This window comes from Hemitrygon akajei, chromosome 5 (assembly GCF_048418815.1).
Source record: "Hemitrygon akajei chromosome 5, sHemAka1.3, whole genome shotgun sequence".
NCBI classification, from domain to species: Eukaryota; Metazoa; Chordata; class Chondrichthyes; order Myliobatiformes; family Dasyatidae; genus Hemitrygon; species Hemitrygon akajei.
The window spans coordinates 82,479,935-82,506,780 of record NC_133128.1 but is presented as its reverse complement, the minus strand read 5'-3'; the positions used below and the strand labels follow the sequence as shown (position 1 = coordinate 82,506,780).

Genomic DNA, 26,846 nt, shown 5'->3' with positions numbered 1-26,846 from the left:
GTTGCTTGGAGTGTTCTTTTGTCTTCATGGTGTAGTGTTTGCCAGGATACTGACTCACCAGCAGCTGGACCTTCCAGATACAGGTGTAATTTTACTACAATCAATTGAAACACATTGACTGCACACAGGTCTCCAAAAACAGATCTTCATTTAACTAATTGTGCGACTTCTAAAACCAGTTGGCTGCACCAGTGATGATTTGGTGTGTTATATTAAAGGGGGTGAACACTAATGCAATTAATTATTTTGTGTTTTATATTTGTAATTGATTTAGGTCACTTTATAAAGAGCTGTTTTCATTTTGACATAAAAGAGTCTTTTTCTGTTGATGAGCGTCAACAAAGGACAGATTAAATCCACTGTGATTCAATGTTGTAAAACAATAAAACATGAAAACTTACAAGGGAGGTGAATACTTTCTATTGGCACTATAACTTGCGTAGTACAATAAACAAAAACTAACGTAGCATTAGTGCAAGTTGAATTATTGTCACATTCAGATTCAGATTTAGCTTATTGTCATTTAGAAACCACAAATGCGATGCAGTTAAAAAATGAGACAACGTTCTCTGGAATGATATCACAAAAGCACACGACAAAACAGACCACACAAGAAAAACCACATAACGTTTGGCAATCCCCAATCCAGAGTCTGGAGAGGCTGCTGCGTATCGATATCGCGCTACCGTCTTAGCACGTTTCCCGGAAAGGAACTCCAAACCCATCAGACAAAACAAGACTACCTAGACACACCAAGTCAAGAGACCAGCACTACCACCCAACAAACCAAAAACCTACACAAAACCATATAGTTATAGTTAACATTTAGTTGCAACAGTGCAGACAATACCATAATTGATAAAAGACTAACTGAGAAAATCCACATAATTTAACATATAATTCCAACAGTGCAAAGCAATACCGTAATCTGATAAAAGAGCAGACCATGGCACGGTAAAAAGAGTCTCAAAGTCCCCGACAGCCCATCATCTCACGCAGACGGTAGAAGGAAGAAAAACTCTTCCTGCCATGAACCTCCAGTGCCGCAAACTTGCCGATACAACCCCCTGGAAGCACCCGACCACAGCCAACTCTGAGTCTATCCGAAACCTTCGAGCCTCCGACCAGCCCTCCGACACCGAGCACCGAGCACCATCTCTGCCGAGCGCTTCGACCCCGGCCCCGGCCGCCAAGCAACAGGCAAAGCCGAGGATTCGGGGCCTTCCTCTCCGGAGATTTTTCGATCGCACTGTAGCAGCGGCAGCGAAACAGGCATTTCAGAAGTTTCACCAGATGTTCCTCCATGCTTCACCCGTCCGTCTCCATCAAATCAGGATTGTACACGGCATCCTACTTGACAGATTACAGATATTCATTCCGAAGTGGCTGCTGCGCACTGCGTCGTGCCGCCATCTTGAAGCCTCTGAGATACAGTGAAAAGTTTCTGTTCCATACTGTTGATACAAATCAGATCTTTGAGGTAGTACAGGGTAAAACAATAATGCAAGATAAAGTGTAACCACTGCAGAGAAAGTGCATTGCCGGTAGACAATAAGGTGCAAGATCATAACGAGGTAGAGTGTGCAGTCAAGAGTCCATTTTATTGTACTAGGGAACTATATAACAGTGGGGTAGACACTGTCCTTGAGCCTGGTGATACGTATTTCTGTACCTTGTGCCCAGTGGAAGATGGGAAAATGGTGAATTTGTAAGGTGGGTGGTGTCTTTGATTGTGCTAGCTGCTTTACTTGTGCAGTGAGCAGTTTAGACACAGTGCTTGGAGGGGAGGCTGCTTTCTGTGATGTGCTGAGCTATGTCTACAACCCTACATTTTCTTGTGGTCACATGCAGAGCAGTTGCCAAGCCAAACTGTTGTGTCTCCAGGTAGGTGCTTTCTGTGGTGCATCAGTAACATTTGGTAAGGTTAGACGGGAACATGCAAAATTTCTTCAGCCTCCTGAGGAAGTAGAGACATTGGTGAGCTGTCTTGGCCGTGGTGTCTGCGTGGTTGCACAAGATAGGCTATTGTTGGGTTTCCATCCCCGGAACTCTCAACCCCAGCACTATTGCTGCAGACAGGAGCATGTGCACACCCCCCCCACCCCCCGCCCGAAGTCAATGACCAGCTCTTTTGCCTTGCTGAGGTAAGTATACTAGAATCAGGGGTCTGTATGGGCATATGCGTATAGGATTAAGAGTTCCAAAGTTTTCTCCAGGGTCTCCGAGGGCCCAGAACTTTCCATGAATGACTGGCTCCCTCGGCCAAGTTTGCAGAGTTGACTGACATAATAGTGGAAAAGCCACACCACAAGGATGTGCAGTGGTTATATTACTGGTCTAGTAATGCAGAGAATGTGAGTTCAAATCCCATTTTGGCTGTTGGAAAATTTAAAAGCAGTCTTAAAGTAAAAAACCTGATCCAAATAATATTGGCAAAGAAGCTATTGGATTCTTGTAAAAGCTCAGCTAATGTCTGATGGGAAAAGGAACTGCTAACTTTGCATTTTATTTGTTTCATTAAATCAAAGTTGAAATTAATTTATTTTCAAAGTACATGTACGTCACCATATACAACCCTGAGATTTGTTTTCTTGAGGGCATACTCAATAAATCCAAGAAGCATAAAAGGATCAGTGAGGTACCACACCCAACAGGGCGGGCAAACAACCAGAGGGCAAAAGGCAACAAACTGCAAGTACAAAAACAAAAATAATAATAATAATAAATAAACAAGCAGTAAGTATCGTGAACGTGAGATGAATAGTCCTTGAAAGTGAGTCCATAGGTTGTAGGAACAGTTCACAGTTCAATGCAGATTTTTAAAAATCAACTATGTATACTATATACAACCTTGAGATTTGTCTCCTTACAGGCAGCCACACAACAAAGAAACACAACAGAATTTTAAAAAGCATTAAACACCCCAATGTGCAGAATAAAGACAAATAGTGCAGACAATGAAAGTAAGCAATTAACATTTGGAACGGAAGTTCGCAAAAGTGAGCTTGCAGCCTCGAAGCCGGTCACGGCCAATCCAGGAGCCTGTTATTTGCAGGCCATAGCCTCAGTTCAACAAAGGGATGAGTAAATCTCGCGAGCAGTGAACTGAGCACTGGCCCATCCTTTTGATAGCTATCGATCTGTTGAAGGGCAGTGAGACACTTGAACTAAAAAAAATGCAGTGGAGAATGGCAAGATAAAAACACAGCCCAGCACATGCAGAGACAGGGAGTTTAAAAAAAAAATCAACAACACAGCCTGTGTACTTCGGAAGAAAAGACATGGTTGAGTTTAAAAAGAAAGTCAGAAAATGGAAAATTCATGGGTTCATAGAACAGTGAGTACCAGGTGATAGTAATCATTGAAAAAGAGCAGAAGTGGCTGGCTTCATCGGAAAGACTGGTGGGTTTGATTCCACAAGAGGTAACGGGCTCATATATACTGGGCAAATTGAACAGTATTTTTAAGCCAGTGAAAAATGAGTACCAAATTTGCTGAGAACATTGGGTTTAAAAGCTTCATGCTCAGCTGCTCCAATCTAACCATCCAAAATGAGCATTGCTGATATTGTGAAAGTAATACAGGAATATTTAGAACCAAAACCATTGTTGATTGCAAAACAAAGGTTTCATAAGAGCAACTAAAGTGAAAAGGAGTCCATTTCGGTGTACGTGGCTGAATTGAAGAGATTGTCCAAGCATTGCCAGTTCAGTGATGGCCTTAATGATGCACTAAGAGGTCGTTTAGTTTGTGCGGCGTTACAAGAGAACATTAAAAATGGGTCCTAACTGAAGCATAACTTGTACTTAAAAGGCAAGTTGGAATGACTGGTCTTTCAATGGAAACAGCAGATAGAGACGTAATTGAGTTGCAGTCTGGAATGATGGTGAGCATGAACAAAATTTTAATGTCTGAACAGAAACTGGCCTGGACAAACAAAATGTATTACCGTTGTGGCAGGGGCATATATACAACAGACCAATGCAGATTTAAAGGTAAAACTTGCAGAAAATGCAGCAAAGTAGGACACATACAAAGAGCATGTTGTGCAGACAAAAAGAATGGATGACACAGAAGAGAAAAGTCAAGTTGCAGTTTCAAAAAGAGCACTAATCTGTATGCTGTTAATGACAAATCTGATCATCTGGGTAACCTTGAGATTTACAATGTGAAACTAGCAATAGACAAGCAACATGGTTTACATCAGAAGTGAATGCCAAATTAAGTAAAATGGAATTGATCACTGGTTCAGCTATTTCAGTTATTCCACAAAATGAGTTTGAGTGGCATTTCAAAGATACTGAACCGAAGCCTGCAGCTATCCAACTAAGAACTTATACTGGAGAAAAGGTATTGTCTGTGGGAATGACATTTGTAACAGTGAAATACAACCACCAACAAGCCACGTTGGGCTTGTATGTGGTAAGAACAGAAGGACCAGAATTGTGGGGCCATGATTGGCTGAGACAACTGCAACTCGATTGAAGATCCATCCACAGTTTGGATGCCACATCTCCTATAAAGAAGCCAAATGAAAGCAAATTAAGGAAGGTACTGGATGATGTCCCAGCAGTGTTCAGTGATGGCATTGGAAACCTCAAACATATCATGGGTAAAATAGTGTTAAATGAAAAAGCGGCGCACAAACTTTGCTGAGCACGTCCGGTGCCTTATACAATCCCGTGATAAAGCCAGTCAGCTAGATCGCATGGAGTCTGTAGGGATTCTTTCTGAGTTTGAATGGAGCCCTTGGGCAACGGCAGTGGTCACAGTAGCCAAGAAGAATGGCTCTGTTAGGATCTGGACTGATTTTAAGAGTTAGGATCTGTGCTGATTTTAAGATCATCATCATCCCAGTACTGAAAGTAAATCAATTTCTTTGGCCGGGGTAGAGGATATCTTTGCAACCTTTCTGGAAGGAAATCTTCAGCAAAGTGGACTTAGCTTACAGTAGGAGATAGAAGAAGAATTCAAAGTGTTTAAAACCATAAACACTTAAAAAGGATTTTATCGCTAAAATAAGCTTATTTTTGGAGTAGCATCTGCACCTGCATTCTGGCAGAAAGCTATGGACCTGGTGTGCAAGACTGCCCAGGCATTCAGTGTTGTACCTCTGCAGCTTGCTACCGCCCACACTGTACCCCCTACAATTTGCCTACCGACACAACCAATTGACAGACGACGTAATAGGCACAGCTCTTCACACCGTCCTTACACATCTGGAGAAGAAGGATGTTTATGTGAGAATGCTGTTAATGGACTACAGTTCAGCATTCAACAATATAATTCCCTCCAGGCAGAACAAGAAGTTCAGAGACCTCGGCCTTCACCCTGTCTTGCGTAGCTGGATCCTCGACTTCCTGTCAGATCGCCAACAAGTGGTAAGAGTGGGCTCCTTCACCTCTGCCCCTCTGACCCGCAACACAGGTGCCCCTCAGGGCTGTGTACTAAGCCCCCTCCTTTACTTCCTGTATACCCATAACTGTGTCGCCACCCACAGCTCCAATCTGCTAATTAAATTTGCTGATGACACCAGACTGATTGGCCTAATCTCAAATAATAATGAGGCAGCCCACAGCGAAGAAGTCATTACCCTGACACAGTGGTGTCAAGAAAACAACCTCTCCCTCAATGTCACAAGAACAAAGGAGCTGGTTGTGGATTACAGGAGGAATGGAGACAGGCTAACCCCTATTGCCATAAGTAGATCTGGTTGAGAGGGTGAACAGCTTCAAGTTCCTCGGCATAAACATCACCGAGGACCTCACTTGGTCTGTACGTACTGACTGTGTGGTGAAAAAGGCACAACAGCATCTCTTTCACCTCAGACAGTTGAAGAAGTTTGGTGTGGGCCCCCAAATCCTAAGGACTTTCTACAGGGGCACAATTGAGAGCATCCTGACTGGCTGCATCACTGCCTGGTATGGGAGCTGTACTTCCCTCAATTGCAGGACTCTGCAGAGAGTGGTGTGGACAGCCCAGCCCATCTGTAGATGTGAACTTCCCACTATTCAGGACATTTACAAAGACAAGTGCGTAAAAATAGTCCGAAGGATCATTGGGTCCCGAGTCACCCCAACCACAAACTGTTCCAGCTGCTACTTTCCGGGAAACGGTACCGCAGCACAAAAGCCAGGACCAACAGGCTCCAGGACAGCTCTTCCACCAGGCCATCAGACTGATTAATTCACGCTGATACAACAGTATTTCTATGTTATATTGACTATCCTGTTGTACATACTAATTATTATAAATTACTATAAATTGCATATTGCACATTTCGACAGAGGCACGACATAAAGATTTTTACTCCTTGTGTATATGAAGGATGTAAGTAATAAAGTCAATTCAGTTACCTGGATGACATCATAGTCATTGGTAAGGATAACAAGGAACATCTCAAACCTCAAGACAGTGTAAAAAAGATTAGAAGATTATGGGCTCAGAGCATGACAGAGCCAGTGTGAATTCTTTAAACCAAGCATCACTTAATGTGGTCACGCTATTGACGCCCAAGGATTACACAAGTGTACTGAGAAAATTCAGTAGCAGATGTCCCAAGGCTAAAGGATGTGTCACAGTTGTGGTCCTTTAGGATTTGTCAATTACTAAGACAGGTTCCTGCCAAACCTGGCTACTGTGCTTCATCCCTTGAACTCATTACTGCAGATCGGGAAGATATGGCAAAGGACAATGCCGTGTGAGATGGCTTTTGAACATTATGATCATTATGAACATTATTTCACACATTATGATCCGTATCATCCAGTGAAGCTTGCCTGTGATGCCTCACCTAACGGTACAGGTGCAGTCTTGTCACATGTTATCAGAGATGGAAGAGAGTACCCAAGGGAACGTGCCTTTACTGCTTCCCACAGATTGATAGAGAGGTCTTGAGTCTGGTTTGGGGTGTAAAATGTTTCAACCAGTACTTTTATGGGAGAGAGTTTACCCTCATTACCGATCATCGACCACTCGTGGCCATTTTCCGTCCACAGAAGAGTGTCCCACTGACAGCAGCAGCACAATGCGGAGAGGGAGGGTCTCTGTTTCTTGGAGAACACAATTACAAGATTGAATTCAGGAGTTTGACTGATCGTGGAAATGCTGATGGATTGTCCTGTTTACCCTTGGAAAATGAAATACCGGAAAAATTTACAAAGAACGATACTCCTCTTGACGCATTCTCCCTAACGCAAATCGGAAGTCTCCCTATCATGGCAGAGATGATCCGAAGGGAAACCGGAAAAGACCCCACGCTGTCTCTGGTCTATATGGCCACCCAAAGTGGCTGGAATGTGCAATAGAAATTTCCTCATTTTTCCCAGTGCCAAGATTGCCTTATCTGGGGATGGAGAGCTGTTGTACCATACAAGCTGAGAGTTAAAATGTTACATGCTGGTCATCTCTGTATGGTCAAAGCATTGGCTCAAAGCTTTGTCTGGTGGCCTGGGATAGATCAGCAGATTGAGCAGCTTGCTTGGGATGTTTGGGATGCCGACAGGTTCAGAAGATAGCAAGAGCAGCCGCTCTCCATCCCTGGGAACGGCTTTCATTGCCCTGGTAGAGAATTCATGTGGATTTTGCCAGACCATTCATGGGCACATGTTTCTTGCTAGAAGTGGATGCAGCTACACAGTGGCCAGAAGTGTTTGCAACAGCCTCCACACCGTCAATGAGCTGAGAAGCCTATCCACACAGACTGGTGTTCCAGAACTCTCGGTCAGTGACAATGGACCACAGTTTGTTGTGGAACATCGTCAGTCATTCCTAAAAATGAATGCAATAAGACATACTACCACCCAGCTATAAATGGCTTGGTAGAAAGGTTTGTCCAGAGTTTAAAGAATGCACTGTGAGCAATGTTTGCAGAACCCACTGCACTAACAGTGAATCAGAAGCTCACCAATTCCCTCCGTGCATATCACAATGCATCACACTACACACACAACAACTCACCAGCTTTGCTGTTGCTTGGTCGTCCCTTGAGTTCGTGCTTGGATCTCCTGAAACCCAATCTGAGAATGAGTACGCAGGACAAATGACTGAGACAATTTGATGGCTCCTCAAACAAGGGGGTTCAGTGTTTCACTCCTGGATGAGCAGTTCTGGCGAGGAACTACAGAGGTGATCAAAAGTGAGTATTTGGAAAGATTAAGGACAGAACTGGACCACTCTCCTACACACCAGAGATTGAGTCTGATACCATCAGGAGACAACACATCAATCAGTTGAGGAGAGCAGAGTCCATTGTTGGAGAAGAAAGGTGGTTTCTGCTGTCAGAACCACTTCCTGCAGTTCCAGACTCAACTCCTACAACACGGATGAGGCCACAGGACCTGAGACTGTTTCACAGCCACAGTCTCACCTGCCAAGCAGAGCGATCCCCCTTGTCAGGAAAGAGGCGTTATTCCACAAGAGTAAGAAATCCTCCACAGTGATTAAATCTTTAGGCCTGAATGGGACAATTTAAGATTTACTATGCTGAGGATATCTATATAGTAGTTGTATTATATAGTATACTGTGTATATAGTTGAGATGCATTCTATATTGAGTTGGAGTTTATAGCAAAGCAGGGAGGAGTGTTAAGTGTTTAATATTTCAGTATGATTTGAGTAACTGTAAATATATTGTTTGATTAAGCATTCTCACTCGCTTGAATAATTCATTATGGGTTATATGTATAAATACGTGAATTGCAAAAGCCATCATGTGATATATGCACACCTTGCTTAAAGTAAGCACGAAGTTAGACTCTCATTTCAACCTTCCGTGTCTTCCTTTGAATCAGTTTGATTGTTTTGAAGCCAGAAAACATAACATGTCCCTCTCCTCCGGCCCCAACACTGTGACCTTTTCGATCTGACCTGCTTCGATACGCTCTCAGCCTACGACCCACTGACTCGAGTTGGCCAGTGCCTGGCCTGGCACTTCCGTTGGTTAACCATTGCCTAGTTGCTCGCTGTTGGGTTCAGGCCCCGCCACCCTCGGATGTGCCACTGCAAGCCCGCCCCAGCAGTGGCCGTACACTAGCCTGCTCTGCACCCTCAGGCCCGGGCCTCACCGCCCCAATTTGGTCCGTACACGCCACACTGCAGCCATCCTGCACCCCTGAGACTTCAATTCACACCACAAAATGTCGGGTTGTACAGGCAGTTCGAATGCTCAACTCCGAAAGGGAAGTTACGTGCTGTTGATTACGGTCACCCCATTTTTTGAGAAAAAGTGTGAGTAATAAAATAGTTAATAGTTGTGTTTGCTGCCAGCAAGTCGTCGCTGTTCTTCATCAGTGCTATCTTGAACTGGAAGTTTAATTGAATGAAGTTACCCCACTGTTTCAAGAGCCTGATGGCTGAGGGGTAATAACTGTTTCTGAACTTAGCAGTGTGAATCCTGAGGCGCTCATACCGTCTTCCTGATGCAACAGCGAGAAGATAGGATGACTTGGGCAATGTGGGGTTACTGTGACAGTGCTCCATGTAGATGTGTTCAATGGAGGGGACGGATTTACCTATGATGGCTGGGCCGTATCCACTACTTTTTCAATATACATGAGAATAATAAACTAGTATCAATACTCTAACCCAGATTGGACTTCAAATGACTCCATTCTCACTAATATAGATGATTTTTAAATGCACTGTCAAGTGGCGGAGCATCATAGGGTAAGTACTTGGGAATTTGGAGACGGTCTCATGCATGCTGTCAGGCTGGCCGTGGAAAGGATGAAAGCGCTGCTGAAAACTGACAGCCAGTGAGTCAGACCATGATGTTTGTCATGAGTCACACCACTTGATTGTGCATCCGTTCTCTCACTCTATTTAAGGAGAGCAGGAAATATAGATAGTGACTGAAACCATGACAGCATTTCCCAGCCCAAGCTGGGTACTGGCAGCAGGACTGATGGGAGTAGAGGGAGGAGAGTCGCCCTCAAATGATCCATTCCAGCTCGATCTCGGCGACCCACACTGACCACAATCATATCCACTCTGACTTGCAGGGAAAGTTGCCAGGATAATGAATGCATTAAGAGTATGTGTGTAAAGTGAGAAGGTGGTGGAGGAGGGGAGTGGAGGGATGCACCCCACTTGGAGACCACAAGGGCTGATGTTGGTCATTAACAGGAAGGCTGCAAGGGCAATTAACATAACATTGAAGGGGGGAAACGAAGAGTTGCAGAACAAAGTTTAAAGTAAGTTTATTACTGAAGTGCATATATGTCACCATGTACAACCCTGAAATTAATTTACCTGCGGGCATACTCAGCAGATCTATAGAATAGTAACTATAACAGGATCAATGAAAGATCAACCAGAGTGCAGAAAACACCAAACTGTGCAAATATAAATATAAATAAATAGCTATAAATAATGAGAACATGAGATAACAAGATAAAGAGTCCTTAAAGTGAGATCACTGGTTGTGGGAACATCCCAATGATGGAGCGAGTAAATGTAGTCATCCCCTTTTATTCAAGGGCCTGATTGTTGAGTGGTATTAATTGTTCTTGAACCTGATGGTGCGAGTCCTGAGGCTCCTGTACCTTCTGCCTGATGGCAGCAATGAGGAAAGTGCATGGCCTGGGTGGAGGGGATCTCTGATGATGGAAGCTGTTTTCCTACAACAGTGTTTCATGTAGATGTGCTCAGTGGTTGGGAAGGCTTTACCTGTGATGTACTGGGCTGAATCCAGTACCTTTTGCGGGAAAATCTTCACAAAAGTGTGGATAGAGGGAGAATGGAGGTGTGCGGAAGATGTGGTTAGTTGAGGAACTGAGGCCAATGCAGAAGGAATTGAAGTCAACAAATCACAAGGCGACATCACCAGTGAGAGAAGTCAAGTGGGACTGATGAGGAGTGAAAGCTCTTTGACGTTTGCTGGTCTGGCACTTGAGGTATATAAAAGGAGAGTTACTTGGCTAGTGCTCATTTAAAAGGTTAATGTAAGTTGTTGAGTTTGAAATCTGTATTAAAGCATGGAGTAACTACAATTTGTATTTACTCCAAGTCACACATGGAAATACAGGGACAAGAGAGCAGGGAGGGAGGTTAGAAGCAACAGCGGAAAGAGAGAGGGGGAATGGAGGTCAAAGGACAGGGTTTGGGCACTGACAGCAGTGGAACAATTTGAAACCAGAGATTTGGAACTTCAGGAGTGTGGCTGTGGCTGGGGGTGTTGTTATGGAGGAGAGAAGGTCTACTTGAAGCCAGATCCAGGCTCCACTTTGAGTGTATGAGGGAATGGAGTTAGGGACAAGGAGTGAGAAGGGAAAGGAGAGGTCAATGGGTGAGTGGGGCTAGGATGGAGGTGGTGAATGGAGCAGGACTGGAGGCATGTTCGGTGAGGTGAAGCACAGGCATGCGGGCTTGGCTGGGGATCGATGCTGCAGTGCCACCGGGGTCTGTAGAGGAAAGTGACCACACCTTTGTGCGGCCTGTGTCCCTCTCTGACCTGGGGAACATAGCTTCAAGGAGTAAAAGCAATGTATTGTCGGGAAACAATTCCAAGGGAATGCATGGGTGTTTCACTGAGTGGTGGCCTGGGATAAACTGTGTGCCTGAGTTACCAACAAAATTGGCCTCTAGTGACCCACTGACCCAGTTTAGGGAGGGTCAGAGGTACCAGAGCTATATTAAGTGTCCATGCCTCTGGATTCAGGAGAGAAAAAGGGGCAGGTTCCTTCCACTGATCGCAAATGGTGGAATGAAATGTGCTTGAGCAAAAGCCCCAAGGTCACCCTTTATATTGATGCCTTTACAGGGCATCGGAGGGCAGCTTCAGTACATGAAGTGAAAGCCTTCCCCAAGGCGGGGCTTTTGCATATTGGCAGTGGAAACCATTGGAGCAGAATGAGGCCACTCAGCCCATCAAGTCTGCTGCACCATTCCATCTCAGCTGATTTTGTTTTCAACCCCATTCTCCTGTCTTCTCCCTGTAACTCTTAATCTCCTTACCAATCAAAAACCTATCCATCTCTGCCTTATGTACACCCAATGGCTTTACCTCTGTGTCAATGAATTCTTCAGATTCACCACCCTCTGGCTGAAAAAAAAATCCACAACAGTTCATTTAAAGCGGCATTGCTTTATTATTCTGAGGCTGTGCTCTTGGATCGTAGGTCTCGTAAAACATCCTCTGTAAGTCCACTCTAAGCAGGCCTTTCGGTACTCGGAGAGGTGAGGGTTGGTTTCGCAAGTATGTCTTCAGCTAGCCTGAGGCTGCTGCTCCCTTTGCAGTGTTTCAGAATACGGGATTGTGTGTACACACCTGCCTGCTATAAATCCATAAACACCCTCCCCGCAGAGTGAGCACGAAAATGTGAAAGTTAATGATTAAGTTGTTGGGTCAGAGGTACACATGGAAGAATAATAATGCTACAGAGCCTGGTTTTCCACGGTCACCTTCCACACGAAGGGACCAAGTCAGTGTTTTCTCAGCACCTCAGCTGCAGTCAGTTTGTAAGAAAACAAGAGGGACCAATGCGTCATCTGTCTCTCCTCCTCCCTGTGTAAAATCTAACTGAAGTACTGATAGGCTTGAAACTATGCCACTAAAACTGGCCCTGGAAGCACGTGATCTTATTTACTGTGGGGAGCCTCCCTCAGCGTAATTGCCGCATCTGGTGCACTGAAACCTGAGAAGGAACGGGTGCCTTGGTCACACTGTCTGCTTGCTAACAATCAGATTCCTCTTTTGACTCAGCTAGTAATGCACCTTCCCTTGAACCCGCCTCTCGCTCTCAAGCACAACTCCCTCCGAAGAGGTGGGCGATCTTTTGGCACCGGGACCCTAGATATTCTCTAAGCAAACGGTTAAAAGATGCTGTGGCACGTTTTTGAAGGAATCAGAATCAGGTTGAATATCACTGGTATACGTCGTGAAATTTGTTTTCTTTGCGGCAGCAGTACAATGCAATATGAGTAAGCGTGTGCACGTGTGTGTGTGTGTGTGTGTGTGTGTGTGTGTGTGTGTGTGTGTGTGTGTGTGTGTGTGTGTGTGTGTGTGTGTGTGTGTGTGTGTGTGTGTGTGTGTATGTACTTAGAACAATTAGGCAGTGCAAAAAGAGAAATAATAAAGTAGTGAGGTAGTGTTCATGGGTTCAGTCAGCTCTGTCATGGGCACTAGCCGTCCCACCAATCGAGGACATTTTCAAAAAGCGGTGCCTCTAGAGGGTAGCATCCATCATTAAAGACCTTCAGTATTCTGGACATGCCCTCTTCTCGTTATTTCCATCTGCAAGGAGGTACAAGAGCCTGAAGATAAATACCCAATGATCCAGGAACAGCTTTCCCCCTTCTAGCATCAGATTTATGAATGGTCTCTGAACCCATGAACACTACCTCACTACTTTGCTTGCTTTTTGCACTATTTAGTTTTTCATATTTCTATTGTAACTGACAGTAACTTCTAAAGTATCGCCCTGCACTGCTGCCACAAAACAGCAAATTTCATGACGTACGTCAGTGATAATAAACCTGATTCTGGTTCTGAGAACTAACTTTGCTTACAGCTCATGCCCTCTAATCCTGATAAACCTTTTGTGCACCCTCCCATCGGAACTGCAAAGCATGCTCCAAGTGCACTCTGACTAAAGTTTTACATAGCTGCAGCACGATTCCCTTCGTCTTATTCTCAACGTCCAGACCAGTGAAGGAAGGCACACCATACACCTTCTTTGCCACCTTTTCTAAAGCATAGTGGCTTTCAGTGAACTTTGGACCTCAGTGTTATTAAGGGGTCTGCTATTAAATTTATACTTCTTACTTTCATTTGACCACTCAAAGTGCAACAACCCACACGTGCCCAATTAAACACTGTTTGCAACTTTTCTGCGCGTAACTGATCTATATCGCTGTATTTTTTGACACTCTCTTACACTGTCTGCATCTCCAACAACTTTGGTGTCATCTGCAACCGTACTAATTCACCCGTCTCCATTCCCAACCAAATTATTGATATATATCCAAACAACAGAGGTGCCAGCAGTGGCCTTTGCAGAACACCACTGGTCCAGCCAAAATAATCACCTTCCCACCCCACTCTCTGTCCTCTATTGGTGAACCGCTTCTGAATCTAAGCTTGCAATTCACCCTGGATCCCATACATGTTTATATTCTGAATCAATCTACCATGAGGGATCTTATCAAATGCCTTACAAAATTTAAATGGATAATGTCCACTGCTTTACCGTCATCAAATTCCTTGGTCACCTCCCCAAAAATCTCCTTCTAATTTGTAAGGCATGACCTGCCCTGTACAAACCATCCCTAAGCAGGTTATAGCTTTTCAAACGTGTGCAAATCTTATTCCCAGTATCCACAAATAGCTTCAACAGCTCTCCTACCGCTAATGTGAGGCTCAATGGACTATAATTACCCGGATTATCCTTGAACAAAGCCACAACATTTGCTACTTTCCGGTCCTCTGGGACCTCACCTGTGCTAATGAGGACACAAATAACTTTGTCAAAGCCTCAGCAATCTCCTCATTTTCTTCCTTCAGTATTCTGGGGTATGTGTCATCAGCCCCTGGAGAACTTCTGCCTTAATGCTTTAGAAACATAGAAAACCTACAGCACAATACAGGCCCTTCGGCCCACAAAGCTGTGTCAAACGTGTCCCTACCTTAGAACTACACAAAGCCCTCTATTTTTCTAAACTCCATGTAGCCATCCAGGAGTCTCTTAAAAGATCCTATCATTTCCGCCTCCACCACCGCCACCGGCAGCCCATTCTACACACTCACCACTCTCTGTGTAAAAACATACCCCTGACATCTCCTCTGTATCTACTTCCAAGCACCTTAAAACTGTGCCCCCTCGTGTTAGCCATTTCAGCCCTGGGGAAAAGCCTCTGACTATCCACACCACCTCTTGCTTAATCTCAAACTATCACGGCACATAAGCATGTCCAGTTAAGTCAAGGGCAAGCCTGTTGCTTCAGCTGGATGTACAAGTCTCACAGGACAGTTCTGAAGATCAGAGTGGTTTCTCCAGGTGCCCTAGTCAACATGTATTCCTCAGTATTCAGGAATTGGTTAACCTAAATGGGTGATTACTTGTCTATCGGCTGTATCTCAATTAGCAACTGCATCTCCTGCTGAAGTAGCTGTAAACCAGTATAGGTTTTGAAAGCTGCTATGCCAATGCAAAATTCTTTCTCCTTGTATTTCTCTGAGAAGGCTTGGTCAGTTGTGCTTGTTAATGCTGTTTTTTCAGAGGCGCAGGATTGTTGAGAAGCTTGGAAATCTGTCAGCTTTGTAACTGGCCCTCATGTTTTCTGGTTATTTCACACTTCACAGGTTCTTCCCATTGGGTGCAACTTGTTCTTGGAAGCATCCTTTCTCTCTCTGCTGCTTCTGAACAGTAAGGTGTTCTGCATGTTGCATGAAATTGAATGCAGCCCTGTGTGAGTCAGAACGCTGGGTTCAGTCCCCTTTTGCCCCACTTGCATGCGCTTTATTACATCACTGAAATGTTGTCATTTCTCTGTTCCTCATTGCTCTGAATGCTTTAACTGACACCAGGCCCAAACCTTGTTTGGAACAGACAAAGCAAAAATGCTGATTATTATGACCGCAACTCCATCCCAGCATCGAGCGCAGAAGATTAGTGAAGAATAGTAGCGGTGTTCTGCGTTGCAAAGAAAACAGCAATACAACTTTCCCAACAGCACACAGTGTAACCTCCTTACACACAGAAGAGAAAATTTACAGCTTCATTTTATTGTCAGCACGTGGGATACCAGTCGGGGCAAATTGGGGGATTGCAAGTCTCACTGATGAAGACAATCTGTGCTGTGTTTTCAGTACCACTCCTATCATCTGTGCACCTCTTTTCCCCAGCAGCCCACCCATGAACTATGAGAGAATTACTGTCTTGAATCTGCTGTCTTTAAGAATTAGTGGGGAGAACATGCTCCAGGCTGGTGCTTCAGGGAGGCCTTGAAGAAGCAGCTGTGTTTTGAGCGAGATGTCATGTGTAACTGTGAAAGGGTTACTGGCACTATTTAAGGAACCTCCTAGCTATCCTTGTCTTTCAGTCAATATCACTAAAGCAGATTCTCTCTGCCAGGATCAGGAAATCAATTACCTTTTAAGTCCAGTTTTTCCCAGTGATGTACCAGAATGTATTTGGGTCTGGTCAGAGCAGGCACCATTCAGTTTTGTGCTTGAACCTTGGCGTCCATAAACTGAGCAACCTTGGCGAGTTTTCAGTAAAGATTGATTACTTTCCTGCTTTCAAAAGGTCAGGGTCTGGGCAGCTCTGCAGAGTCCTTTTAAACATGGGTGGGTGTGAATAGCAGAGCTGTGATTTAGAAACTGCATGCGGTTAGGGCTCTGGAAAACTGAGTAGGTTTGACATAGAAGAGGAGAGTCAAATACAAAGACTTCTCCTTGTACTTCACCCTCTGCTTATGGCAGTTAATGGTGGGAGAAGGCAGCAGAGACTGTGCCAAGGGACAGCTTTTGTAAAACTGTGGGGGAATCTAGCTGCAAGTGGAAGAATAATGAACAACAGATGTGGATACAAAATAAGAAGCCGGTCGTTTAAATGCAGAGGTATTTCTTCCTCTCAGAGAGTCGCGGATCTCTGGAATTCCTGGCCCCGAGAGGGCGGAGGTTGGATCATTAGGTGTATTTAAGGCAGAGGTAGATAATTACTTGAAAGATGAAGGAATTGAGAGCTATGGGGAACTGGCGCAGAAGGAGATCTGAGGCCGGCCGGCTTAGAACAGCCGTGATAATATTGAATGTGGTGTAGGTTTGAGTAGCTTGGTAGCTTCTTCCTTCTCTATTTCCTTGTGTTCCTGTGCAAGCGGGCAAGGATTTGGTGAGAGCACAGTGTGCCATTTTGGTCCCCTTTTGAAATAGTTAGTGAGCAAAGCTTCACTGGATTAATTACTGGGATAAGGGAGTTGCTGTCATAGAACCATGCGTTTTGTATTTCCTTGGGCAAGGCAGGTGAATCTTGGAGAATCATACAGCAGGAAAGAGGTCATCAGGATAAGGGACCACTTGTGGTAGAAAGTGACGAAGAGGAACTTCTCCTTGGTGAAGATCCGCAACTGGAATTCTGTACCCCAGAGAGCTATGTGGTCTGACTCATTAAATGTCTTCAAGACTGGACAATTTTACTCAATAGCAGGGTAAAGAATGACAGGAATAGGTGGGGTTGAGGCCACGATCCAGCAAGGCGTCACCTTACTGAACGTAGGAGCAGGTTGGATGGGCTGAGTGGCCAGCTCCAACCATTTCCTGACACTTGTGTTCGTAGAGTTCCTAGTGCATCATTTCGGGGGGGGGGGGAGAAGAATTAACCCCAGGAGATCACTATCTAATGAAACCCACTGAGATTTGGAGAGCACTTGGACGCTCGGCCGCTTCTCCAGCCTGCTCCACGGTCAACTTGATCTGACTAGAACTCCAATTCCGCACGCCCACCTTTCACCGCACCCCTTGCCATTCAGGTGTCTGCATTTTAAATGTTCAAAAGAGTCTGCCCCTACCGTGTACAAAATGAAAAGAGAAGGTGTTGAAAATTCCCTGCAGGTCAGGCGGTATTTATGGAGGGTGAATATTTTAGGAGAACGACACGCTCAGTTCCTGAAGGAGATTGTTTGGTCACTGCTGTGTGTGTGGCAGCTTGCTGCCAGTTTTCCTATCTTGGTAACTGCACAGCATGCAGTTACTGGCTGTGAAAAGCTTCGTCGAGTTTGTGCAGGATGTTACAGAAGTTTACCCTCTTAATTCCTTTGGAGGAATGAACCAGCTGTTGGGCTTAGACATGAGGTGGAGTCCACATAACTCTGGTTTGTAACTCCAGGAACTAATCAAAAAACAGTCATGGGAGCAGGATATGTTTTGTCTATTTAGTTTTCTGTTCCTTTTTTTTAATGGGATGCTCTCAATTGGCAAGCTGGCACCATTCACATATGTCTCACATATAACCCATAATGACTTATGTAAAGAAACAAAGAATGCTGAATCAAACAATATATTCTACAATATTACTCAAAAATTACTGAAATATTAAATACAGTGCACTCATTGCCAGCTCGCCTTGGGATCTCCAAACGCAGACAATGCCACCGATCTGTGTGCCAAGATGTCCGACAGGGTGTGAGACTCATCATCAGGCATGTCTCTCAACCCCAGATGCCAACCCTACCCCTCTGTCAGTGTAAGTCACCTTGGCTGCTGGTGCGTTCCATGCCCTGCCACACAAGCTGGTGGCCTGAATCAGCATTGTGCCACAAGGGCTGTTGTGTACCCGGTCGCAAGATGTGATGGTGTTGCTTGAGCTCTCACCGGGCTTCGGGAAACAGCGTAGGCCTAAGTTAGGGAGGTTGGAGTGATAATTAAGGAAGCTCAGGGTCACCCACGTGGACAGAATAGGGGGTGTTCTGCAAAGCCATCTCCTTATCCAGTCCCGACGAAGGGTCTCAGCTGGAAACGTTGGCTGCTCATTTCCACGGATGCTGCCCGACCTGCTGAGTTCCTCCAACGTGTTTGTACGTGTTCCTTATCCTTTTCAGTTTCTACATTTTAGATAAGACCAAATTGTGAGCAATGAAACCCTTAAAAGGGTCATATGAACATTGATTCATGATTAAGTTGAAGGATTATTGCTTCACTTCATATAATTAATTTGGAGATACAGTTTGTAATTATCGCAGTGATTAGAACTCTCAGGCCTTCAATAGCCACATATAATCAATTAGTAGGCAGCCGCCGATCACAGGGGATCATGGGTTTGCGCCTCTGGTGGGCTGTGTCCTCTCCAGGGCGCAAGCCTGGGCAGGAAGAACCGGCTGTTGCCCGTGCAGTGGTTCCCCATCTCCACATCACTGATGCAGTCCAAGGGAAGGGCAAGTGCCAGTACAGCTTGGCACCAGTGTCGTCACAGAGGTTGCCAGAGTGAAGTTGTGAACGACATCAAACTGCCTTAGGGACCCCAGCTCCAGATTTCTTCCTCGGGGTTTACTCCCAAAGCCTTTCCCACGGGTGGGTATGGCCACAAGGCAGCAGAGGTTCAAAATCAGAGTTTTCCTTCCCCTAGGCGGGCTGCTGTCCAAGGCTGACGAGCCCCACCTACCTGAAATAGAGTAGTGTAATCAACAGAGTAGTACTGAGATCTTTGATCCATTCCTCACTCTCGCTGTTGAAGGCCTGATTTGCAACTTCAATCTCAGTTGTGTGCAATTCTGGTCACCCCTTTAACAGGACAAATGTGGAAGCTTTGGAAAGGGTACAAAAGTTTACCAGAGTGCTCCTCACATTTGGAGTTATCAGGAAAGAACTGGACAAACTTGTTTCTCTGGAGTGTCAAAGACTGAGAGGTGTAGATAGCGTCTTTTTCCCAGGAAAGAAATGTCAAATGCTAGAGGATGTGCATTCCAGGTGAGAGGGCGAAAGGTTAAGGGAAATGTGTGGGCATTTTCTTTTTGCACAGAGTTGTCAGTGTTTGAAATGGCCTACCCGGGATAACGGTGGAATTAAATACAATTGTGTTTAAGAGGCTTTTAGACAGACACGTAAGTATTCAGCGATTGGAGGGATATACATCATGTTTGGCCTAGACCATAGACATTGTTGGCTGTAGGGCCTGTTCTTCTGCTGTACTGGTCAATTTTCTATGCAGCCCAACTCCATCTGCAGCAGTTGGGCATTTAGCTGGCTTTCCTCGAGCTGACGTGGACGCAATGTGTCAATCAGTCTCATTTTGTATTACCAAGTTTCAATTGTCGAAGCTGTAAATAATTAATGCTAATGATCTCTTTTCTTAACTAGCAGACACCTGGATTCTGGGAGCTTGGAGAGTAGAGCCGAGGGGCAGCAGTTCCACACAAAGACAAAGTTGGGACAGACCTGGCCGGAGAGGACTGCTCAGACCCGTGAGCATCTGCCTCAGGAGAGGCATGGTCACCCAGTCAACATGCTGAGCGGGAACCATTATCCCGAGGAGCCCGAGGTCCAGGAGGGGTGGAGAGCCGAAGGGGACACCCCAGATCCCTGCCCCCAGGGCCAGGAACTGAGCCAAACCTGGGCCGCGGCTGAAGAGGAGGAGAACCTGGCAGCAGCCAGTACGAAGCGGGCGGTGGACGGACACTCGCAGCAGGAGCCCCATTCCCCAGCTGTGCCCCCGACCAGAACGGCTCCATTGGACCAGGCTTACCAGGGCACAACCCGGGCACCGACTGATCTGCTGCAGGGCTCTGAGGGCAGTGCGGGGAGTGACCTGCACGAGGCTCGGTTGGGCAGAGGCCCCGTGGAGGGTGCAGCCCGCTTGGGGAACACAAGAGGCGACGAGGGGAGTGAAGGAAGCCCAGCGTTTCACTGCCTCCCAACGCCAACGGTGGACGCTCCTCGGTCTCCTTCCCCACAGTTTGCCCCACAGCGACTAACCGATAAGCCACCGCTCGCCCTGGAGGATGACAGCCAGTCCAAGTGAGCATCTGTTAACTGCTTAGTTAAAGTTCATGCCTGAGGGTGTCCCGGGTGCCTCTGTGTGGGTCAGTTCTGACATACACTCCTGATCACCCTTCTGGGAATGGTGGCAGGCAGCTTAGTAAATTGTTGCCAGGTCATAGCACAGAAACATGACCACACTCCCATCTCAGTCTGACCTGCCTTTGGCCCGAATCGCTCAGAAACCTTTCCCTACGTACCTGTCCAAGTGTCTTAAATGCTGGTAAAGTACCTCCCTCAAACGCTTCCTCCGGCAGCTCATTCCACAGGTATACCACCCTCTTTGTGAAGAAATTACCCCTCAGATTTCTGTTAAGTCTTTTTTCTCTCACCTTGGACCTGTGCCCTCTAGTTTTTGATTCCCTTTTCCTTGAAAAGAGACTGTGCTTGTTCACCCTATTTACGTCCCTCATGATATCATAAACCGGAGTGAGGTCACCCGGCAGTGACTGCCTAAACTCTCCCTTTCACTCAGGCCCTCAAGTCCTGAAAACTTTCTCATAAATCGTCTGCACCCTTTCTAGTTTAGTGAGGCCTTTCCTGTAACAAGGTAGCCAAAACCGTAGAGAGTTCTCAGGCACCCCTCACCAACATCTTGTACAACTATAATACAGAGTGTTCCAGACTGTGACTTCATAAGTCCCTAAGATACAGGAGAAGAATTAGGCCATTTGGCCCACAGTCTGCTCCGCCATTTCATCATGGATGATCCATTTTTCCTCTCAGCCCCGATCTCCTGCCTTCCCCCCGTATCCCTTCATGCCCTGACTAATCAAGAATCTATCAACCTCCGCCTTAAATGAACTGAACGACTTGGCCTCCACAGCCGCCTGTGGCAATGAATTCCAGAGATTTGCCATTCTCTGGCTAAAGAAATTCCTCCTCATCTCCATTCCGAAAGGATGCCCCTCTATTCTGAGGCTGTGTTCGCTGGTCTTAGACTCTCCCAATCTCTCACCCTTGTTCTTCTGAATTCCAGTGAGTCCAGGCCCAGAGCCATTATCCTCATATGATAAGCCTCTCAGTACCAAAATCATTTTTGTGAACCTCCTTTGAACCGTCTCCAATGTCAGCACATCCTTCCTTAGATAAGGGGCCCAAAACTGCTCAAAATACTCCAAGTGAGGCCTCACCAGTGCTTTATAAAGCCTCAATATTACATTGTTGCTTTTATAGTCCAGTCCTCTGGAAATTAATGCTAATATTTCATTTGCTTTCCTCACCACTGACTAAACCTGCAAACTAACCTTTTGGAAATCCTGCACAAGGACTCCCAAGTCCCCTTTGCACCTCAGAATTTTGTATTTTCTTTCCATTTAGAAAATAGTCAACCCTTTCATTTCTTCCACCAAAGTGCATGACCATACACTTCGTGATACTGTATTTCGTCTACCACTTCTTTGCCCATTTTCCTAATCTGTTTAAGCTCTTCTGTAGCCTGTTTCCTCAAAACTGCCTACCCTTCCACCTATCTTCATATCATCTGTAAACTTTGCACCAAAGCCATCAATTCCATCATACAAATCATTGTCATATAACTTAAAAAGTATCGGTCCCAACACAGATCCTTGTGAAACACTACTGGTCACTGACAGCCAACCAGAAAAAACTCCCATTACTCTCACTCTTTGCCTCCTGCCAGTCAGCTACTGCTTTATACACATTAGTATCTTCCCTGTAACACCATGGACGCTTAACTTGTTAAGCAGCTTAATGTATGGCACATTGTCGAAGGCCTCGTGAAAATCCAAGTACACAACATTAACCGAATCTCCTTTGTCTATGCTGCTTATTATATCTTTAAAGAATTCCAACAGATTTATCAGGAAAGATTTTCCTTTAAGGTAACCATGCCGACTATGGCCTATTTTATCATGCACATACCAAGTACCCCCAAACCACATCCTTAACAACCACTGAGCTCGCTCTAACTGGCCTATAATTTTCTTTCTTCTGCCTCTCTCCCTCTTGAGGGTGGAGTGGACTGGCATTTGAAACTTTCCATTCCTCCAGAACCATGCCAGATCATTACGAATGCCTCCACAGTCTCTTCATCCACCTCTCTCAGAACCCTGGGGTGGAAACCATCTGGCCCAGGTGACTTATCTACCTCCATTCAACATCCATTCGGAAATCTGCTGGCGGGGAGTGGGGGTGGAGAATGTAGCTATTCCTGAATTGTTGAGGGTGTGTTTTCAGGTTTCTGTACCTCCTTCCAGTGCAATGAGAAGAGGGCATGTCCTGGGAGGTGAAGTTCCTTAATAACGGATACCACTTTTTTGAAGCATTCCTCCTCGAAGACGCTCTGGATGCTGTAGGTCTTTGCCCCTTTTAGTTTGTTAATGATCTTGAGAAATACCTTAGGAACTGTTGCTCTTTTACACCACAAGTTGGGTTTAGAGGGTCTAGACAAGAATTGATGGAGGTGTTTGGAAATGTAAAAGGTTTGTGCCGCGTACAGAAATGGATGCTACCGTTGTACAGCAGGTAGGTAGGGTTGCTGCCTCACAGATCCAGAGAGCCAAGTTCAATCCTGGCCATGTTCAAGTCACGCATGTCTTCCCCCCACCCCCCCGCCGCCCACTTCTTTCTTTCCGCAGGGGTCACTCCCCACACGACTGACTTGTCCATACGTCCCTCCCCGCTCATCTCCATCCGCCAGAAAAGTCGGATCTTCCAGTGGCCACCCATTTTAATTCCGTTCCCCATTCCCGTTCCAACATGTCAGTCCATGGTCTCCTCTACTGTCACGATGAGGCCACACTCAGGCTGGAGGAACAACACCTTATATACCGGCTGGGTAGCCTCCAACCTGATGGCATGAACATTGACTTCTCTAACTTCCCTCATCCCCTTTTCCCTCTCTCACCTTATCTCCTTGCCTGCTCATCGCCTCCCTCTTGTGCTTCTCCCCCCTTTTCTTTCTTCCATGGCCTCTACCCGCTCCTATTAGATACCCTCATTCTGCAGTCCTGTATCTCTTTCACCAGTCAACTCCCCAGCTCTTTACTTCACTCCTTCCCCCTCCCAATTTCACCTCTCACCGTGTGTTTCTCCCTCCCCTCTCCCACCTTCTTATTCTGACTCATCTTTTCCCCTCCAGTCCTGCTGAAGCGTCTCGGCCTGAAACATCCACTCTACTCTTTTCCACGGATACCGCCTGGCCTGCTGAGTTCCTCCAGCATTTTGTGTGTTCAATCCCGGCTGCTGGTGTTGTTGATGTGGAGAGTTTGTACCTCCTCCCTGTGACTGATTGCGTTTTGGTCCTGATGCTCCAATTTGCTAAGTGTGCGCAAATTAGTCCGGTAATTGGCCACTATAACTTGTCCCTCGTGTGTAGGTGAGCGGTGGAGTTGATGGGTATGTGAGAATTCGGTGGGCCAAAAGGTCTGTTTCTGTGCTATCTGGCCCCATGATTCTGACCAGCTCTGTTCAATGGTTTTTCAGGCCTGATAATTAGGGGGCGAAGTAGCGTAATGATTAGCACAACGTTCACTGTCCAGGCGACCTGGGTTCAATTCCCGCCGCTGCCTGTAAGCAGTTTATACGTTCTCCCTGTGACCGTGTGGGTTTCCTCTGGGTGCTCCGGTTTCCTCCCACAGTCCAAAGACATACTGGTTGCTTGGTTGATTGGTCATTGTAAACTGTCCCGTGATTAGTCTAGGGTTAAGTCGGGGGTTGATCGAAGGGTCTGTTGCACACTGTAGATCAGTAATAAATAAACATAGAGGTCAGAAGGGGTAAAGTGTGCGATCATGTTGAGTTGTCCTGTTCTAGAATATACTTCTTGAAAAGGTGATGAAAGCACTTGAAAATTAACATCAAAGGGCCAACATCAAATACCCAAGATAGATATGTAGGTGGAAGAGGGCCTGAGAAGAGGACAGTGAGACAGTTTGGTTGAGTCTATAACGTGAAATGCCTGGGCTGAATGGCTTCTAGTGCTGTCCCATACATCGCTGAATGTTCCTGACTTCCTTCAGAGGCTGGAGGTGATTTTGCACCTCAACCCCCGCCCCCCCCCCCCCCCCCCCCGTGCAGACTTCAAAGTGCCTACCTCAAAAAGACCTTGCAGTGAAGTGTCAAACTGTGGAATTGGGTCTGTAGATGCTGGGATCTGGAGCAACACACACAAAGTGCTGGAGAAACTCTGCAGGTCGGGCAGCATCCATAGAGAGAAGCAGACAGCTGATATTCCATATCAAGACCCTTCTTCAGGACTGAAAAGGAGGGTGGAGGACACCAGAATGAAAAGATGGGGAGAGGGCAAGGAGGATAGCTGGAGGGTGATAGGCGAAGCCAGGTGGGAAAGGTAAAAGGCTGGAGAGGAAAGGATCTGATAGGAGAGTAAAATGGACAATAGGAGAAAGGGAAGTAGAAGGAGACCCTGGGGGATGCGATAGACAGCTGAGACGAAGTAAAAGATCAGAGTGGGGAACAGAGGGGAGTGGGGAGAACAGGCTTCGATGGTGTACCTGATGGGGCTCTGAAAACCTGTGCCAACCAGGTGGTGAGAGGGGTGAGTACAAAGGAAATGTGAGATGTGGTGGGTGTCTGGACTGGTCGTAGAGGTTAGGTAAGTACATTCGGGACTTCTAAGAGATTTGTATTTATTTATTGCGATACAGTGAGGATAGGCCCTTAGAGTCACACGGCCAAGCAATCCCCAGATTTAACCCTACCCTAATCACGGGTCAATTTACAATGACCAATTACAATGACCGGTATGTCTCTGGATATGGGAGGAAACCGGATCACCCAAAGAAAACCCACACGGTCATGGGGAGAACATACAAACTCTTTACAGGTCCAGACTGGGGAATAGAAGAAGATGAGAGGGGGTGGAAAATTACTGGAATATTTTTACAATTGATAGTCATGCCATCAGGAAATGACTATTAGGACAGGAAAGAGTGGGTACGAAGAATACGCGGCTTATGAGAGTGACTCCCTCAGTGGCACCGGTTGTTTGGTTTTTGATCTCAGAATGTCCCAAATCTCGGTTAATGAAGTAATAGAGCAGTCACTGTTGAACAGCTCCAAACACAACAGCAAGCTTTCCCACTGGAAGCTGCCGCCAACGTTTATAAATTTGATGGCTTTTTCCAGCGATGCAGTTTAAAAATAAACATTGGCAGGGGTAATGGAGAGAGCTCCCTGCTCAGGGTCCAGTGTCGGAGTGAAGGGTAGATGCTCTGGCACAGTTGCAGTCTTTGATCGCAGTGGAGTACGCTGATCTGTGGAGCAGAGCTGGAGCTCCAGTGGCAAGAGAGACAGATGTCTGATCAGAGGAGAAAGAGCACCTGTATTCGACAAGCTCTTCAATCGTAACAGTAGTGATTCTGTTGAATTAAGAGTTTTGGAGGCCTGAATGCTGAGGTGATTGGTTTATAATTGTCATGTATAGAGATACAGTAAAACCTTTGTTTCCATGTACTGTCCACACCGATCATTTCAAAGCATCAGTAGACCGAGGGAATAACCAGAGCAATACACAAGGTGATGTTACAGTTGCAGAGAGAATGCAGTGAAGGTAGAAATTCAATACAGGGGCCATGATAAGGTAGATCTAGAGATTTTTAACATTGGTCCTTTTATTTGCACTATTTATTTTATTCTGGTACTTCATGGTAATTTTGTGATTTTACAGTTTACTGCTGTTGCAAAACAACAAGTTTCACGTCATATAGGTCTGTGATAATAAAAGTTATTTAGTTAATTTATTAGTTGAGACACAGCGTGGAACAGGCCTTGCTGGCCCTTCGAGTCTCATCGTCCAGCAACCCCCAATTCAATCCCAGCCTAATCACAGGCCAGTTTGCAATGACCAATTAACCTACCAACCGGTACGTCTTCGGACTGTGGCTGGGAACAGACACGGTCACAGGGAGAATGTACATGCTCCTTACAGGCAGAGGCGGGATTGAACCCGGGTCTCTGGTTCTTTAAAGCATTACACTAACCATTTTCGTTGACGTACAAGAGATCCATTCAATAGTCTTGTAGCAGCAGGGTAGAGGCTGTCCTTGAACTTGGTGATAAGTGTTCTTCTGCCTGCTGGAAGGAGGGGAGAAGAGAGGGTGACCGGGGGTATCCATGCTGGGCACAATTTCTAAGTGTGGTATCAGTCTGGTGGTGGGTGAGGTCATACTTCCTTCTAATTCAGTGACCTTCCTGTAAGCTCGATTCTTATTATCATTCATGAATTTTGCATGTTTCCTCTTATCCCAGTGTCTCTACTCATCACCAAGGTTTTCTTCCTCATCTTCACTCAAACAGATAAGGTTTTCATCTTCATCTTCCCTCAAATCGATAAGGTTTTCATCCTCATCTTCCCTCAAAAAGATAAGGATTTCATCTTCATCTTCCCTCAATG

The 26,846-nt window shown here is 45.7% G+C and overlaps 1 protein-coding gene across 10 annotated transcripts in view; it reads left to right on the top strand.

Annotated features, from left to right (window-relative positions):
- The window catches only part of LOC140727918 (protein Shroom2-like), a 238,621-nt gene that overhangs the window by 199,740 nt on the left and 12,035 nt on the right, over positions 1–26,846 (top strand). For 7 of the 10 annotated variants that reach the window (XM_073045890.1, XM_073045888.1, XM_073045894.1 and 4 more), the window contains one exon: positions 19,793–20,449. In XM_073045890.1, the coding sequence (XP_072901991.1) occupies positions 19,793–20,449 (657 nt within the window). The remainder of the gene's footprint in view (positions 1–19,792; positions 20,450–26,846) is intronic. The other 3 variants (XM_073045889.1, XM_073045898.1, XM_073045897.1) reach the window with 1 other exon arrangement.